Consider the following 13,886-nt stretch of genomic DNA (forward strand, 5'->3'; position numbering starts at 1 on the left):
AAAAAAAAAAAAACCACCCATCTTGTCTCTTTAGCAGTTTGAAACTTCTAAATAAGACTATCATTAATTTCAAATTATATGATATATATTCAAGTATTGTGTCTACTTATTTTTATTAAAAAAATATATTATGTGTTAGATTTTTGTTTAAAAGAATCCATTTTTTCCCCCCTCGAAGTCGTCAATGTGGTAAATGTTCGGTCAAAAGTTCCTTTCTACCTTTCGTCTTTAGTTGCCTTACTTCTTCGAAGTCCTCCGTGCAGACTGCTGAGACTAACCCGAAAGATTAGCTCAAAAACTAGAAGCACGACCATAAGTTATATTTTGTAAGATTTGCATTCAATAAAGTTTTTAAATGACGTTTTAGTACTATGTAAATTATATTACAATAATTTTAAAATCCTTTGGGGAGTAATTAAACCATATAACATTATGAAATCGCATGTATTAAATTTTTAATCTTATGCAAATTGATTAAACAAGAATTTTAATTTTGGTTCTCTTTTATTTTGGCACCAATCAAATATAAGAATAGTCCGCAGATATCCATAGTTGGACTCATCCGAAACACATTCACCATTAAAATTTCAAACTAAAAATTTCTTGTCGTGAAATCGATCACACTTCAGTGACAAAAGAAATTTGTTAATGTATTTTATTTTTTTTTGATTGGGTGTTTGTTGATGTTTAGCTATAATCTCTTGAATGCCTCTTTTAGGAAATATGAAATTTGCAAAACCCTAGATCGTTGAACAAAGTCCCTTAAGTGGCAGATTTAAATTCTCAGAATTAGGACAATATTTAATTTTGCACAATCTTTCTTGGATTTATTATAGTAGACCAATTAAATCCTACATCTATATTGGAGTCAAAAAAGGGCCAAAATGAACTCACAAAACTCGAGTTTCAATAGATGACATCTAGACTCATCTATTAATTTTAGTTCATTCGATTTCTATTGCAAGTATATTGTCTAAAATCGTTTCACCCCAATTCCTAAATCACTGAAATCGATTTTCCAATCAAGATTTCACTTATTGGTATCTCAAGTGTTTGAGCCAGCAATGAAATTTACATTATTCAAATTTTGGGTGACTTATTCAATGATTAAGTAGTCTTATATATAGCGGTAATGAATAAGTCATCTATGTGGTCCAATTCAATATGCATCAAACACATCATTATTCTTATTTTTCAGGATCTAGATATATCCCAATGAGAACAACAAGATCTTATCAAAATAAAGCCTACAACTCATGTATCGATTTTGAAAGATATGGTCCCCTTTCCCCACCTGTTGGACGAGAATTTCGCTCCTCGTTTGGGTGGAACACTGTAGGGCAGATCGAGGACAAAGAACTTTCTCATCCCTATATATACATCACAACTTACAGATTTGTTTACCAATAAATGATGTGGCAATATTTGACTAAATCAAAATTTCACCAACCAAAAATTAATCAATAAAAAATCCTCACTTTTTTCATTAATCACATTATAACCCTTTGAGTGGTGAATAGATTTTGACAATTTTAGTTCAATTTATTGCCACCTCATCAATCTATATTAATGATAATGTACAAATAGCATTTTCTCATGTGTAGTGTCCCCTTCTTGATGTCCCATTAGCTATCATTCCGGTAAAAAATAACACCTCACCGAGCATGATTGAAATTTAAACATCAACCTTTTGTTTCAAACGCATTAAAATGCTATTGACAGAGTTTAACCACTTGTCAATCCCAGCAAAATTCCAGACATTTCTTTATTTCCTGAATCATAGTATCCATGTTGTCCTTCGAAGACCTGCTTTTATGTGCTACGTTGTTGAGGAAAACGCCCCATATATAGTATTGTTGACAATTGACATATAAAAAACGATGGCGCTAGTGGAACATAATAGTGTACCTAAGCGTGCACACCTCTCTCACATGAGATATGTGATCCGCTCGAATAAAAAAACACTTATTCGGGTGGACCCCACATCTTGTGTGAGGGGGTGTACAACCTTAAGTACACCACATTATGTACCACTAGATTAATTCTATAAAAAAAACTAATTTAAATAAAACATGAAAATAAATCAATAAATATTTTTTGAGAAAAGCAAAATGAAGAGTCAAAATAAAGAGCATAAAAATTTTGACTTCCTAAATTTAATGATGCTTTTTATAGGTAAAGAGCCTCTTGAATATGTTCTTTAATCCTTAAATTTTTTATTTTTTTTTTAAGTAAAAACTAAAGAAGGGAACAAAAAACAAAAATTGGTTATTTGTGTAAAGACCCCAAGAAAATAAATAAATAAAGAAAATTGGTTGCTTGTCTAAAGATCCCAATTTTCGGGTTTTTACCCGTGCCCTATGTTTTTTAGTTGGACTGTGCTTGATGTACATAATTTGGGTACATAAGATTGTTCATACCCCTCACATGGGATGGAACCCACGCGTGGAAACCTCTATGTACATGTTTTATGTACACCAAGACTTATCCTCTTTCGTTTATCTCTGTAATGTGTATCATATAATCATCCAGAGACGGTGACATAAAATCCTATTAAAATCAAAGAGATCACAATACAAACAAAACATTTTAGTTCCTAACCTTAAAGTCGTTTAGATGTGACATAAACAAGTCATTCCAAGTATCTGTAAGTCCAGGTAAACACCAATGCATGCAGTCATCGTGTTTTTTCCCACCGGCTGCAGATGGATGGGCATCAGCTCTATATTCACTCATCCGTGTTATATCCAATATGTGAAACACAGAACCTTTCAGCGCTTTATACAGGTGTTGGTTCACGAGTCTTGCTTCCATATTCGTTCCATTATTTTTCAGAGAGAAAAATTCCTGTACCTGAAAATTGAACCAAACATAAAACCTAATTCAATTACATGTTACTAAAAGCGAGCGAGCCTGTTCGGCTAAGCTTTAAAAAGATAAACCTTTTACTTCTCATTCATGCTTGGATGAGTTAAATTTTTTGAACTCCCAAGGAAAAAAAGCTGTTTACTTGAAAGCAAGTCCTACCTTATGGTCATATTTTGAAGCTTACTTATTTACTTGCAAGAAAACATTTTAGGGTTAGCTAAAAATGACAAAACCATCATGAATACTTCAGTGTGGACGTGGATTATTTTTCATTCATAAAAATTCATGAAATTAAAAAGCAGCATGATAAGAGCTTACTTCTTGAGGAGCAAGAGGCTGTAAACGAGAACAGGAACCACCTTGGTCCCAGTCACCTCCTTCGAAATGTCTTGGAGATTGTGTTCGAAAAATTAAGATTGCACCTGGTCGAGCCTTTTTCCCCACAAATGATATCTAGTTTGGAAAATATAGCATAACAGCCAGGTAGATGGATTTTAACTTTCCAAAGTGCAGATATGTAACTAAACAGAAGGGAAATAAGAACAAAAGAAATTGTTGAGCATCTATTCTGATCAGAGACATAAATTAAACAAGTACAAGTCTTGGCAAAATCTGAATATAAAACAAACTTAATATTTTTAATAGATCATCCGGCTATGAGCCATGCCATATCTTACAGAGAATACAAGAGATAATAATGGAGCCGTACCATGTGTGATAATACCATATCAAGACCAACATGAGGTGGGGCTGGAGGCATCACAGGTATACCCTTCTCAAAGAAAAGCATGGGGGATTTTATAGGGTCAAACTTTGAAGGAGCCCACCACCTAAAACCAAAATAGAGAAGCTAATTTTCAGCAAACAACCGTTCTATGTCTACATTACATTGACATCAACAAAAAGTTCATCAAAAGGAACTCTAAGAAACAAAATGAGAATGTTATTCATTTCGAAATCGCAACCATAGTTGGAAAACACTTGGTAAATAATATTTAATTTGAGTAGCGCGCTGGTCCCTCACTTTCTAAAATGCACGTAAAGTCACTGTAGCAGAGTAGAAAAGACATCATTTAGCAAACTTCTTGAGGCACTCATGTTAGGATCTTCAGAGCCATAGATCTAATTTTAGCTAATACATAACCAAAACAATCAGAGTTCAAGCAATGCCCAACTCGGTTTATTTGGAACTCTGGAAGTCTAAATAACTCTTCAATACAATTTTCCAAAGAACACCGGAGCACAATTATGCTGCCATGCGAAAAGGACAAATGTGCAAAAATCCAAACAAGATTCTTCAGCTTTAAGAGATTCTAAGAGAATCTCAGCAAACAGGTGCATTCTACTGTGAGCAACAAGAAAAAATTGACTACCATCCTTGCTAGGGTCCATTTCACTTCCACAAAGCTATAGAAGGTAGCATCCTAAAATCAACAGCAGCCTACATGACAGAAGTCCACAGACGAAAGTAAAATTACCAATGCCCTGTGTTGAAGATAAGAATATCATGGAAATTTGGAGCTTCTGCCCATGTTCCTTCAGGTATATCAACATCTACTCTGTAACCCTCCTTATAACCTAGTGATTCCAGCACACCAGCATTGTTGCTAGCTGTCCACCTACAATATATTATAAACACAAAGAAGTTCAATAGAAAGATAAATAATCGTAATGAAAAAAATTAATAAAATCTTGCTACTCCATCTGTAATGACAGAATAACACATCTTTGATTCTGGTATTCCTAATTGAACATAACTCATCACTGTTCTAAGTATTTATTAACATAAAACTTATAGCATCCTCAGAATAGAAAATAATTCAACTGTCATTCAAATTTTTTAATAAATGTAAACAAAGTTACCCATCTAAAGTATATATTAATCGAATTCATAATCAAGGGCCAAAGATTCCGTGACTTATTACACGCACAGGAGAAACAGGAGTAAGTAATATACAATCAACATAATCTGGCCTTATTTCTTAAAGATGACCAAGTACAACTGAATTTCACGAATTTTCAGATTTAGATACTATTTGGCTGTTGAAAAGGGTAAGGTAAATTGATTTTGAATACATTTCCCTTTGTTGTTCCTCCTGAAGGCCAAGGGCCAATGAAGCCTAAAAGCCTAAAAGTTTAGTAATAAAATAGATTCAACAAATTTAAAGGATGAATAAAACTATAAAAGCAAGAAGCAAAATGAGCACAACAGCCAAAAGATTTTTGTATGTAATAATCAGCATCTAACAAGTACCCTAATGAGCCATCAATTCAATAAAAAACTACTGCATGCAATAAATAATATCTGTAATAGGGATATGCCAGGATAAATTCTGCCAAATGCCACCACCATATTTGCAGGATGAATTGAGTAGTGAAATTACACAATAAACAAACGTTACAAACATGTAATTACATCAAAGCACATAGTTGACCACTTTATTAGAATGCACTCTTCTTCTTCAAAACTCAAATGACAAGTATTAGACTAACCTTACCTACCATAACGAGCCAGAAGATTTGTTCGATGATATGCCATTGTCAAGTTGTATCTAATAAAAGTAAAGCCACGGTCAGCTCCAACAGGACGCCACTTTTTCACCTCGCTGGACACTCTTTTCAAAGTACAAAAAAGTGAAACAAACATGTTCCTGTTCAAAGAGTCCCCAACAAATCCTGCACTGTTAAAGATCCATAAGGTCTATAGGTAGCACTGTAAAAATAGTAAAACAGAAGCATATTCTCTAAAATCTGAATCCTGTACATGTATTATATTACAAGAAGAATCAAAAGACAGTTGTTCTAAAAGCTTGTAACTGCATCTATTTTACCATCTGTTATTGTCTTCTCCAAAGAAAAAAAAATTCAAAAAAATCCCTGAATCCAGGATTAAGTAACCCCATTTGAGCCCCATTATTTTAAAACTCATTTTTTTCCTCCAAACTCATTTCCAATCACACATTCTCCCAATAAAATAATGTCGCACATAAACCCAAACTTTTTTCTACTTTTTAACCACACATTTCCCCCAAAAAAAAAAAAAATAATAATAATAGATAAAAAATAAAATGACAATACACATTTTCACAAATAATGGAGATCAAACATAGCCTAAATATTATTAATACCCCAAACTTTTTTATACTCGAATGACAAATCTAGTGAAATCATCAGATACTTTGGTTTGATTTCAATGATGAAGTAATTCCACAGGGTTCCATTGCACCATATCAGTTCTTCGCAGACAGAGAAAGCCAGAGCAACTAACACGTACAGATTCCATATGCCGCATTTTGTTCCAAAACATGCTCCTACGGTCGGTATCTAGCTTCAGAAAGGCCGAAACTGCTATGGCCGTCTTATTTCTAAATACCAAAATCATATGGAACACTAACAAAAAAATCTCTCTATTTCCATATTTATTGGGATAAACCAGAGCTTCAGCCTTCATAAATATATATTATTTTTTCCTGTGATTTCAAATAATGATTCCTAGCTGATTAACACGGAAAATTAAGCTTTTTTGTTTCTGTATTTTTTTCAAGAACCCAAAGAGAGCTCAATTTCCACATTTCCATAATTAAGATTAAAATACACAAGTAGCAATATTATAATTTACTCTCATTTTGGTGCATCACTATGTCCAAGATGTACAAATATAATTTTTCCTTCAAATTTTAAATTTTCAAGTAACAGATTCCGTCAGTATATAAGCTGAAAATATACCGGGAAACAAATTTACAGCAATGCAGTGTGCAAGTATTTACCAATATTGGTGTCTCTGAAGTCTTGAAGAAATTTAAGAGGATCGAACTGCGGTAGATCACAGCCATCAGGTTTCCAGCGCCATTTGACAATATCAAGGGCGTTAGACTTGTTACTGCCAAGGCAGTTCCACCCTTTGTAAATCTCCTTGCAGGTGTGGTCGTATCGCGGCGGAGATCTAACCGTCAGATCGTAGATCCAACGACCATCCGTGTAGTTACACTTTTTATAGTTAATATTCTTCGACATCGCCGAGCGATTTAGCACTGGAGATTGCACGTTGTCGGATTTGAAGAGAGAGAAACAGATGAAGAGAGACGCGAGGCAGAGGAGAGCAAGAATGAGGCGAGAAGTGGACAGTGTAGTGGCTGAGGTAGGTGGTTTCCTTGAGTAATGATCTCTTGTGGCCATGGCGGCTGCAGCGGAGCGAACCCAGCCCACTGTTGCGCTCTGGTGCTTCAGAGCTGGGGGATTGGATCAGGCCAGTGGCGGTGGACAGCGGGGATCGGCTTAAATAGATAATTAAAAAAAATAACTTTATTCTCTAAAATTTTTATTTTTAAAATAAAAATCTCATTTTCAATTATATATTCCCCCAATAAAATAATTTTACGTGTAAATTCAAATTTTTTTCAAAATACTGACAAAAGCAAAAACAAAAATGTTCAGAGATTTACTACAACCACAAGTCCTATTGAAAATAAAGGAGATGGTGCCCTCCAAGACATATCCCAGTGGTGCAAAGGATATGAGTGAGGTAATCTCAACTTTGCTGGTAGCCGCAGTGTAAGGATACGATTTCTGAGATATCGAATTAGATTCTTTGTGGGCATCAGTATACAAGCAAGCTCTTGTTCCCTGACCTGTTAGGGCACATCCTGCGATTTACCTCCTTCACGATGCTCTAAGGGCCGGGCGGTGGAGGTCTTCAGGATTTGGGTCAATCTTTTTTTTTCTGAAAATAAAGGAGAAGGCCGTGATTTAGGATGTAACGAACCCGCCAAAGGGAGGCTTCCATTGTCCGCAAAGCAACGAGCAATATTTGGCCTTCTAGACATTGTTGTCCAGTTATAATGACCCGGCAAGACCTGGTTTCACGGGGTGCCTTTCTTCTTAGTACAGAAAGGGATACCGTGCGGCAGTAGTCTGCTCCGCTAGACTACCTTCCGCCTTTTCTCAGTCGCGTCGGGACGACAGAAAATTTGATTGCAATTTTGTAGAAAGCTTACAATAGAGAATTTGAATACATTGAAAGTAAATTAAACATTGATTGATGAAAACTGAACATTACAATTGATGAAAGCAGAAAATTACAAATGCTGGTGCAGGGGCAGACATCAGTGAGCTTGAAAGATTTTTGAATGACTAATACCCCCTATAATAGCATTCTGAACAAAAATCTAAGTGACAGTAGTAGACGTTTAGAAGACGAGGTATCATACTAAACATTTACCAATATCAGAGCTATTTTACAACTGAAATAACTATTACAATGAAAAGAAAATTACAACTCAAACTTGAAGTAATATTTACAATGTGCGGCTGAAGTTGGGCAAACTGCGGCTGCGATAGTGTCAGTGGCTAAGTAAAGCTGCAGTCCTTGACATTCTCCCCCATTTGTTTTGGCGACGTCCTCGGTGCCATCAATGCATGATATGCTTCAATTAATGGTTTGAAGGCTCCGAGATCTTTTTCTCTTTCCCAAGTATTCTCCTCGCTATTGCATCCCATCCATTTGACCAAGTACTCCTGATGATCTTTTCTAGAAGCTCGAGTAATTCGATGGTCAAGAATAGTTTCAGCAACCTTCTTTCCAGCTTTCTTCAGTTCAAACACAGGTCGCTTTGGCTCATTTCTAGATGCGTCCTCCTTATTTACAAAGTATGGCTTCAACACACTAACATGAAAGACCTTGTGGATTTTACACCATGAAGGGAGTTCAACTTTGTATGCAACTCTTCCAATCCTCTTCACGATGGGTAATGGTCCGGTGTATTTTGGCGACAATCTTGAGTCCTTCCCTCTTGTTGGTTTGTAAGCATTTCTATCGGGAAGCTTAACCATTACCAGATCTCCAACATTGAATTCAATGAAACGGCGCTTTAGGTCTGCAGCCTTTTTATACTGTTTTTGAGCTTTCTCAAAATAACTCCGAGCAATTTCAATATTTCGTTTCCACTTTTGAGAAAAGTTCTTTGCTTGAGGGGCTTGGTACTTCGTTCGATATCCACTGTATGAGGGAGTAGCAGTTGCTGGCCAATAACAATCTCAAAAGGACTCTTATTGGTAGAAGAGCTCTTTTGGGCATTGAAGCAAATTTGGGCCGTATCCAAAAGTTTTACCCAGTTTTCTGCAAAGTAGAGATAAAGTGCTGAAGATATTCTTCTAGCATAGAATTGAAGCGCTCCATCTGTCCATCAGATTGTGGGTGAAAACTAGAACTCATGCTCAAAATTGAACCAAGAAGTTTGAACAACTCAATCCAAAATATGCCGGTGAAACGAGGATCTCGATCATTGACGATGTCCTTAGGCAGCCCCCAGTATTTGACAATATGTTGAAGAAGAGTTGAGATGTCTCTTCCGCAGATACAAACTTAGGCGCTGCAATGAAAGTTGCATATTTTGATAGACAGTCCACCACGACAATGATAGTGCCAAAATCCTCAACTTTTGGCAACCCAATAATGTAGTCCATCGATACACTTTTGAATGGCCGGGTTGGGACTGAAAGGGGCTCCAGCAAGCCCGCATTTTTCTGATGATCTGCCTTATCTTGCTGACAAATAAGACAAGTTTTTACATATGTTGCAATGTCGTCCCGCATTTGAGGCCAGTAGTATGCACGTTGCAGTAGTGCACAAGTGCGTTCCTCTTCGGGATGCCCTGCCCAAATTGTGTCATGGCATTCTGTAATTAGTGATTTCCTCAGATCTCCACCCTTAGGAACATATAGGCGATCTCCCTTTGTCTTCACTAGTTCCCCATCGAGTCAGAACTTTCGAGTTTTACCCTGCTTGATGAGGTCGACCAAATATTGGGTAGCCGGGTCCTTCTCCATAAGTGCCCGAATTTGGTCTCTAGTGTTCGTGGAGACTGCACTCCCTGAAAGAGCAGCTACAGAGCAGATGGCAGCTAAATCGGCCCGTCGACTAAGAGCATCAGCAACGTGATTACTAGAGCCTGGACGACACTCTAACATAAAATTGAACTCTGAAAGAAATTCCTGCCAACGAGCCTGTTTGCTCGATAGTTTTGGTTGGGACATGAAGTGACTAACTGCAGTGTTATCTGTCTTCACAATAAATGGAGACCCAAGGAGATAGTGACGCCATCCTCTGAGACAATGGACAACTGCTAACAATTCCTTTTCATGTGCCGAGTAACGACGTTCTGTCTGATTTAGCTTCTGGTTCTCATATGCTACCGGATGTCCTTCTTGCATGAAGACTCCACTAAGGGCAAAATCTGAAGTATCTGTATGAATTTCGAATGGTTTAGCCATATCCGGTAAGGCTAAAACCGAGTTCGTCCACATGGACTTCTTCAACCTTTCAAAAGCAGCTTGGCATTGGGATGACCAATCCCAATCCTTATCCTTCTTTGTCAATTCAGTAAGTGGCAGTGCAATTTCTGAGTAGCCTTTCACAAATTTTCGATAGTAATTGCATAACCCAAGAAATGAACGTACATCATGTACGATTTTTTATGGTTGTCAATCTTTGATCGCTATAATCTTCTTCGAATCCATGCGGATTTTACCTTATTCAATGATGTGACCCAAGAAACTGATAGATGTCTGAACAAATGAGCATTTAGACGGCTTAGCATAAAGTTCATTCTCTCGTAGCCGATTAAAAACTTGCCTCACATGCTGGACATGTTCCTCCAATGTCTCGCTGTAGAGTACTATGTCATCCAAGTACACCACGACAAAATCATCTAAGAACCCATGAAGTACCTGATTCATCATAGTACAAAATGTTGCTGGAGCGTTTGTCAAACCAAAAGGCATCACTTTAAATTCAAAGGCTCCATATCTGGTTACCACCGTAGTTTTTGCTTCGTCTCCCTCCTTGATCCGAACTTGTCAGTATCCAAACCTAAGATCAATTTTTGTGTAATACTTCGCCTGACTCAGTCGATCGAAGCAATCCGCAACTAGTGGGATATGATAGCTATTCTTTACAGTAATCTTGTTCAAGGTTCGATAGTCGCAGCATATTCTAAAAGAACCATTGGCCTTTTTCTGAAACAATACAGGAGCTTCGTATAGCGACTTCGCAAGCACAATGATTCCACTCTCCAACATTTTCCCCAATTGCTTCCTAAGCTCTTCAAGCTCAAGCTGAGACATACGGTATGGTGCCCTGGCGAGAGGTTTGGCACCTGGAATAAGTTCAATCTCATGATCAATCGTCCTTCTTGGTGGTAATTTCTTCGGTAATTCTTCCGGCATAATATCCTCAAATTCCCGAATAAGCCTTTTAACTGGTTTTGGAATAGGACCATTTGCTTCTTTGATCTCCTCTAATCGAAGAGTGCACAAAAAAAAGGGTTCATTTCTCTTGAAACCCTTACTAAATTGCATGACTGAGATACTCTTCTCGCCCATCCTCCCAACCTGTGAAGGGATGACACACGGCTTATTACCCATCATCATTAACAAATCGGAATATGGCAACACTGCTGTCTTAGTATCCCGAAGAAATTCCAATCCTAGAATAAGCTTGAAATCATCCATCTGAACTACAGATAAATTTGTCCTTCCCTCGAAAGGACCTACTTTAATCAACATCGATTTCGCCACTCCAGCTATTGGTTGAGCAGTGGAGTTGATTGCTTTGACTTTTCCACTACCCTTTTCTAGAACAAGTCCGAGCCGCTCTACTTCGGTACATGCAAGGTAGTTGTGGGTAGCACCAGTACCTGCGATAGCCCTGATTGGCTTCCCATTGATTTTTACATCAATGTACATTAAGCCTTTGGCCCTATAAATTCGAGCCTTCGCTTCTTCCATCTTTATCTCTTTCAATGGGACATCATCCTTTTCAGCAACCCGATACGACAGTGTGTTGCACCGATGTGAAAATGCCCCAACTACGTCCTCATCCTCTTCAGAGTCAGTCTCATTATGACAATTAGCCTGCGAGGCCTCTTGCTTTGAACTTGACCCGCCACTTGCTAACTGACAATATGCATTCACCATCCGCTTTTGAGGACACTCCGACACCCGATGAGGTCCATCACATAAAAAGCACTTCAATTTAGGAGTGGCATCAGTTCGACCCTCCGTTGCTTTTCCTTTGTTCCAGTTGTTACTGTTGCTGCCGTTAAAATTTCCTTGACGGCTATTATGATAGTTTCCCTAAAAGTCACGGGTGCTTTGATAGGCTCCTTCTCTATTCTAAGAGTAACGCTTTCCCCCATTTGGGTTCGAGCTGGGTCTGTAAGATCTGTTACCACCTCCAATTGCTTGATTACTCCCCGAAGGTCGATCTTTTTTAGATTCTGTTTGGTAGTCGCTCAAGCATTTAGAGGCTCCCATGGCCGTGCTCAAATCAGTAACCTTCTCTCTTTGAAGTTCTGTGCGTGTCCACGGTTTCAACCCTCCCATAAAGGTGAAGAGCTTATTCTTTTCCGACATAGCTCGAATATTCAGCATATGCCTTGAGAAGGATTTCACATACTCCCTGATAGAGCTCGTGTGTTTCAGGTCTCGAAGTGTTCGTCGAGCCTGATACTTGACATTTACTGGGAAAAACTGCGATCTAATCGCTTCCTTGAGGAGATCCCAAGAATCAATTCAAATCATATGGGCCTGAATGTCAGCATATTTGGTTCGCCACCATAGTTTTGCATCTCCACCCAGATACATGGTAGCTATGGTTACCTTTCTAGCTTCGTCTTCGATCAAAGCTGCTAGAAAGTACTGTTCCATATCAAACAAGAAGTTTTCGACTTCTTTTGCATCACGTGCCCCTCCGTAGGTACACGGTTCAGGAATTCTGAGTCTAGGAGCATACTCGGGTATGGGAGCTTGCCCATTGCCCACCGCACGTTAGAGTACCCGCAATTGAGCTCTCAACGCTTCCATTTCATCCTGCAGATCAAGAATGATTGCAGCAGCTTCAGTCATTGCTGCGCAAGCTTTGACTTTCATCCAATCGGATGTGTAATCCACGAATCTCAGATTTGGCCATCTCTACTTTTTCCTCGAGATCTTCCATAGCATAGCACAACCTAATAGTTGTCTCATCGAGCGCATCCGCGCGCTGTTTCGTAGTACCCTTCTTTTGAGGCTCTACCACTTCAGTGGTGTGGGATGTAATTGGATCCATAGCTTTCTTATCGAGGGTCATGAGCCGCAACTCTGATACCAACTTTCACGGGGTGCCTTTCTTCTTGGTACAGAAAGGGACACAGTGCGGCAGTAGTCTGCTTCGCTAGACTACCTTCCACCTTTTCTCGGTCGCGTCGGGACGAAAAAAAATTTGATTGCAATTTTGTAGAAAGCTTACAATAGAGAATTTGAATACATTGAAAGTAAATTAAATATTGATTGATGAAAACTGAACATTACAATTGATGAAAGTAGAAAATTACAAATGCTGGTGCAGGGGGCAGACACCAGTGAGCTTGAAAGATTTTTGAATGACTAATACCCCCTATAATAGCATTCTGAACAAAAATCTAAGTGACAGTAGTAGACGTTTAAAAGACGAGGTATCATACTAAACATTTACCAATATCAGAGCTATTTTACAACTGAAATAACTATTACAATGAAAAGAAAATTACAACTCAAACTTGAAGTAATATTTACAATGTGCGGCCGCGGTAAACTGCGGCTGCGATAGTGTCAAGGGGCTAAGTAACGCTGCAATCCTTGACACCTGGGAGTGGTTGTAATAGACAATAAAGACATTTCATTCTGAAGCAATAAAGGGCCTGTTTAGACATATGTGAAGTAACATTGGCATACAAATTTACATATCATCAACGCCGGGCCTACATAGTGAGTCCCGAAAGATTTACATAGCAATTAGTAAGCATAATAAGTTAATGGAAAACAGATTTTGATACATAGGTGAATTCCCCTTCTTATTTCATTTAAAACACCATTGTTAAAGTGTCTCCGTCCTAACCGTCTTCAACATGCTAGCTAATTCTGTAGCGTTTAACTGCTGAAGTTTCATAGATCTCTCATGCAGCAGTAAAACCACGAATTCTTCAACTAACTTCCTCAAAACA

At 38.0% G+C, this 13,886-nt stretch overlaps 2 protein-coding genes across 3 annotated transcripts; both read right to left on the reverse strand.

The window, feature by feature from the left end:
- Window positions 1-1,135: 1,135 nt before the first annotated feature.
- On the reverse strand, window positions 1,136-7,126 carry LOC111412443 (protein trichome birefringence-like 13). 2 transcript variants are annotated; one of them, XM_023043378.1, is made up of 7 exons: window positions 6,636-7,126; window positions 5,367-5,544; window positions 4,347-4,487; window positions 3,578-3,698; window positions 3,187-3,321; window positions 2,602-2,853; window positions 1,136-1,806 (listed from the first exon to the last, which is right to left on the reverse strand). In XM_023043378.1, exons 1-7 carry the CDS (start codon window positions 7,042-7,044, stop codon window positions 1,726-1,728), a joined length of 1,317 nt encoding a protein of 438 aa, XP_022899146.1. In that variant the 5' UTR covers window positions 7,045-7,126; the 3' UTR covers window positions 1,136-1,725. The 2 variants fall into 2 exon arrangements, with proteins under 2 accessions (XP_022899146.1, XP_022899145.1); XM_023043377.1 differs by having other exon boundaries at window positions 1,136-1,809.
- Window positions 7,127-10,395: 3,269 nt separating this feature from the next.
- Window positions 10,396-12,994, reverse strand: LOC111412751. Its single transcript, XM_023043668.1, has 7 exons — window positions 12,817-12,994; window positions 12,703-12,773; window positions 12,526-12,564; window positions 12,109-12,414; window positions 11,386-12,000; window positions 10,770-11,256; window positions 10,396-10,574 (listed from the first exon to the last, which is right to left on the reverse strand). The coding sequence occupies exons 1-7, from the start codon at window positions 12,992-12,994 to the stop codon at window positions 10,396-10,398; spliced, it is 1,875 nt and encodes a 624-aa protein (XP_022899436.1).
- Window positions 12,995-13,886: the final 892 nt, after the last annotated feature.

Source organism: Olea europaea, chromosome 16 (genome assembly GCF_002742605.1).
Source record: "Olea europaea var. sylvestris chromosome 16, O_europaea_v1, whole genome shotgun sequence".
In the NCBI taxonomy this organism is placed as follows: domain Eukaryota; kingdom Viridiplantae; phylum Streptophyta; class Magnoliopsida; order Lamiales; family Oleaceae; genus Olea; species Olea europaea.

What these genes read in the sequence shown, in the direction of transcription:
- LOC111412443 (XM_023043377.1), bottom strand. Translation starts at nt 7,044, where the DNA reads ATGGCCACAAGAGATCATTACTCAAGGAAACCACCTACCTCAGCCACT. An exon ending in CTTCTGGCTCGTTATGGTAG is followed by an intron (nt 4,488 to 5,366) that starts GTAAGGTTAGTC and finishes AATATATTGTAG; the next exon opens with GTGGACAGCTAGCAACAATG. An exon ending in ATATGGTATTATCACACATG is followed by an intron (nt 3,322 to 3,577) that starts GTACGGCTCCAT and finishes TTTCCAAACTAG; the next exon opens with ATATCATTTGTGGGGAAAAA.
- LOC111412751 (XM_023043668.1), bottom strand. Translation starts at nt 12,994, where the DNA reads ATGACCCTCGATAAGAAAGCTATGGATCCAATTACATCCCACACCACT. An exon ending in GATGGCCAAATCTGAGATTC is followed by an intron (nt 12,774 to 12,816) that starts GTGGATTACACA and finishes AAGCTTGCGCAG; the next exon opens with CAATGACTGAAGCTGCTGCA. An exon ending in GACCTTCGGGGAGTAATCAA is followed by an intron (nt 12,001 to 12,108) that starts GCAATTGGAGGT and finishes CGTGACTTTTAG; the next exon opens with GGAAACTATCATAATAGCCG.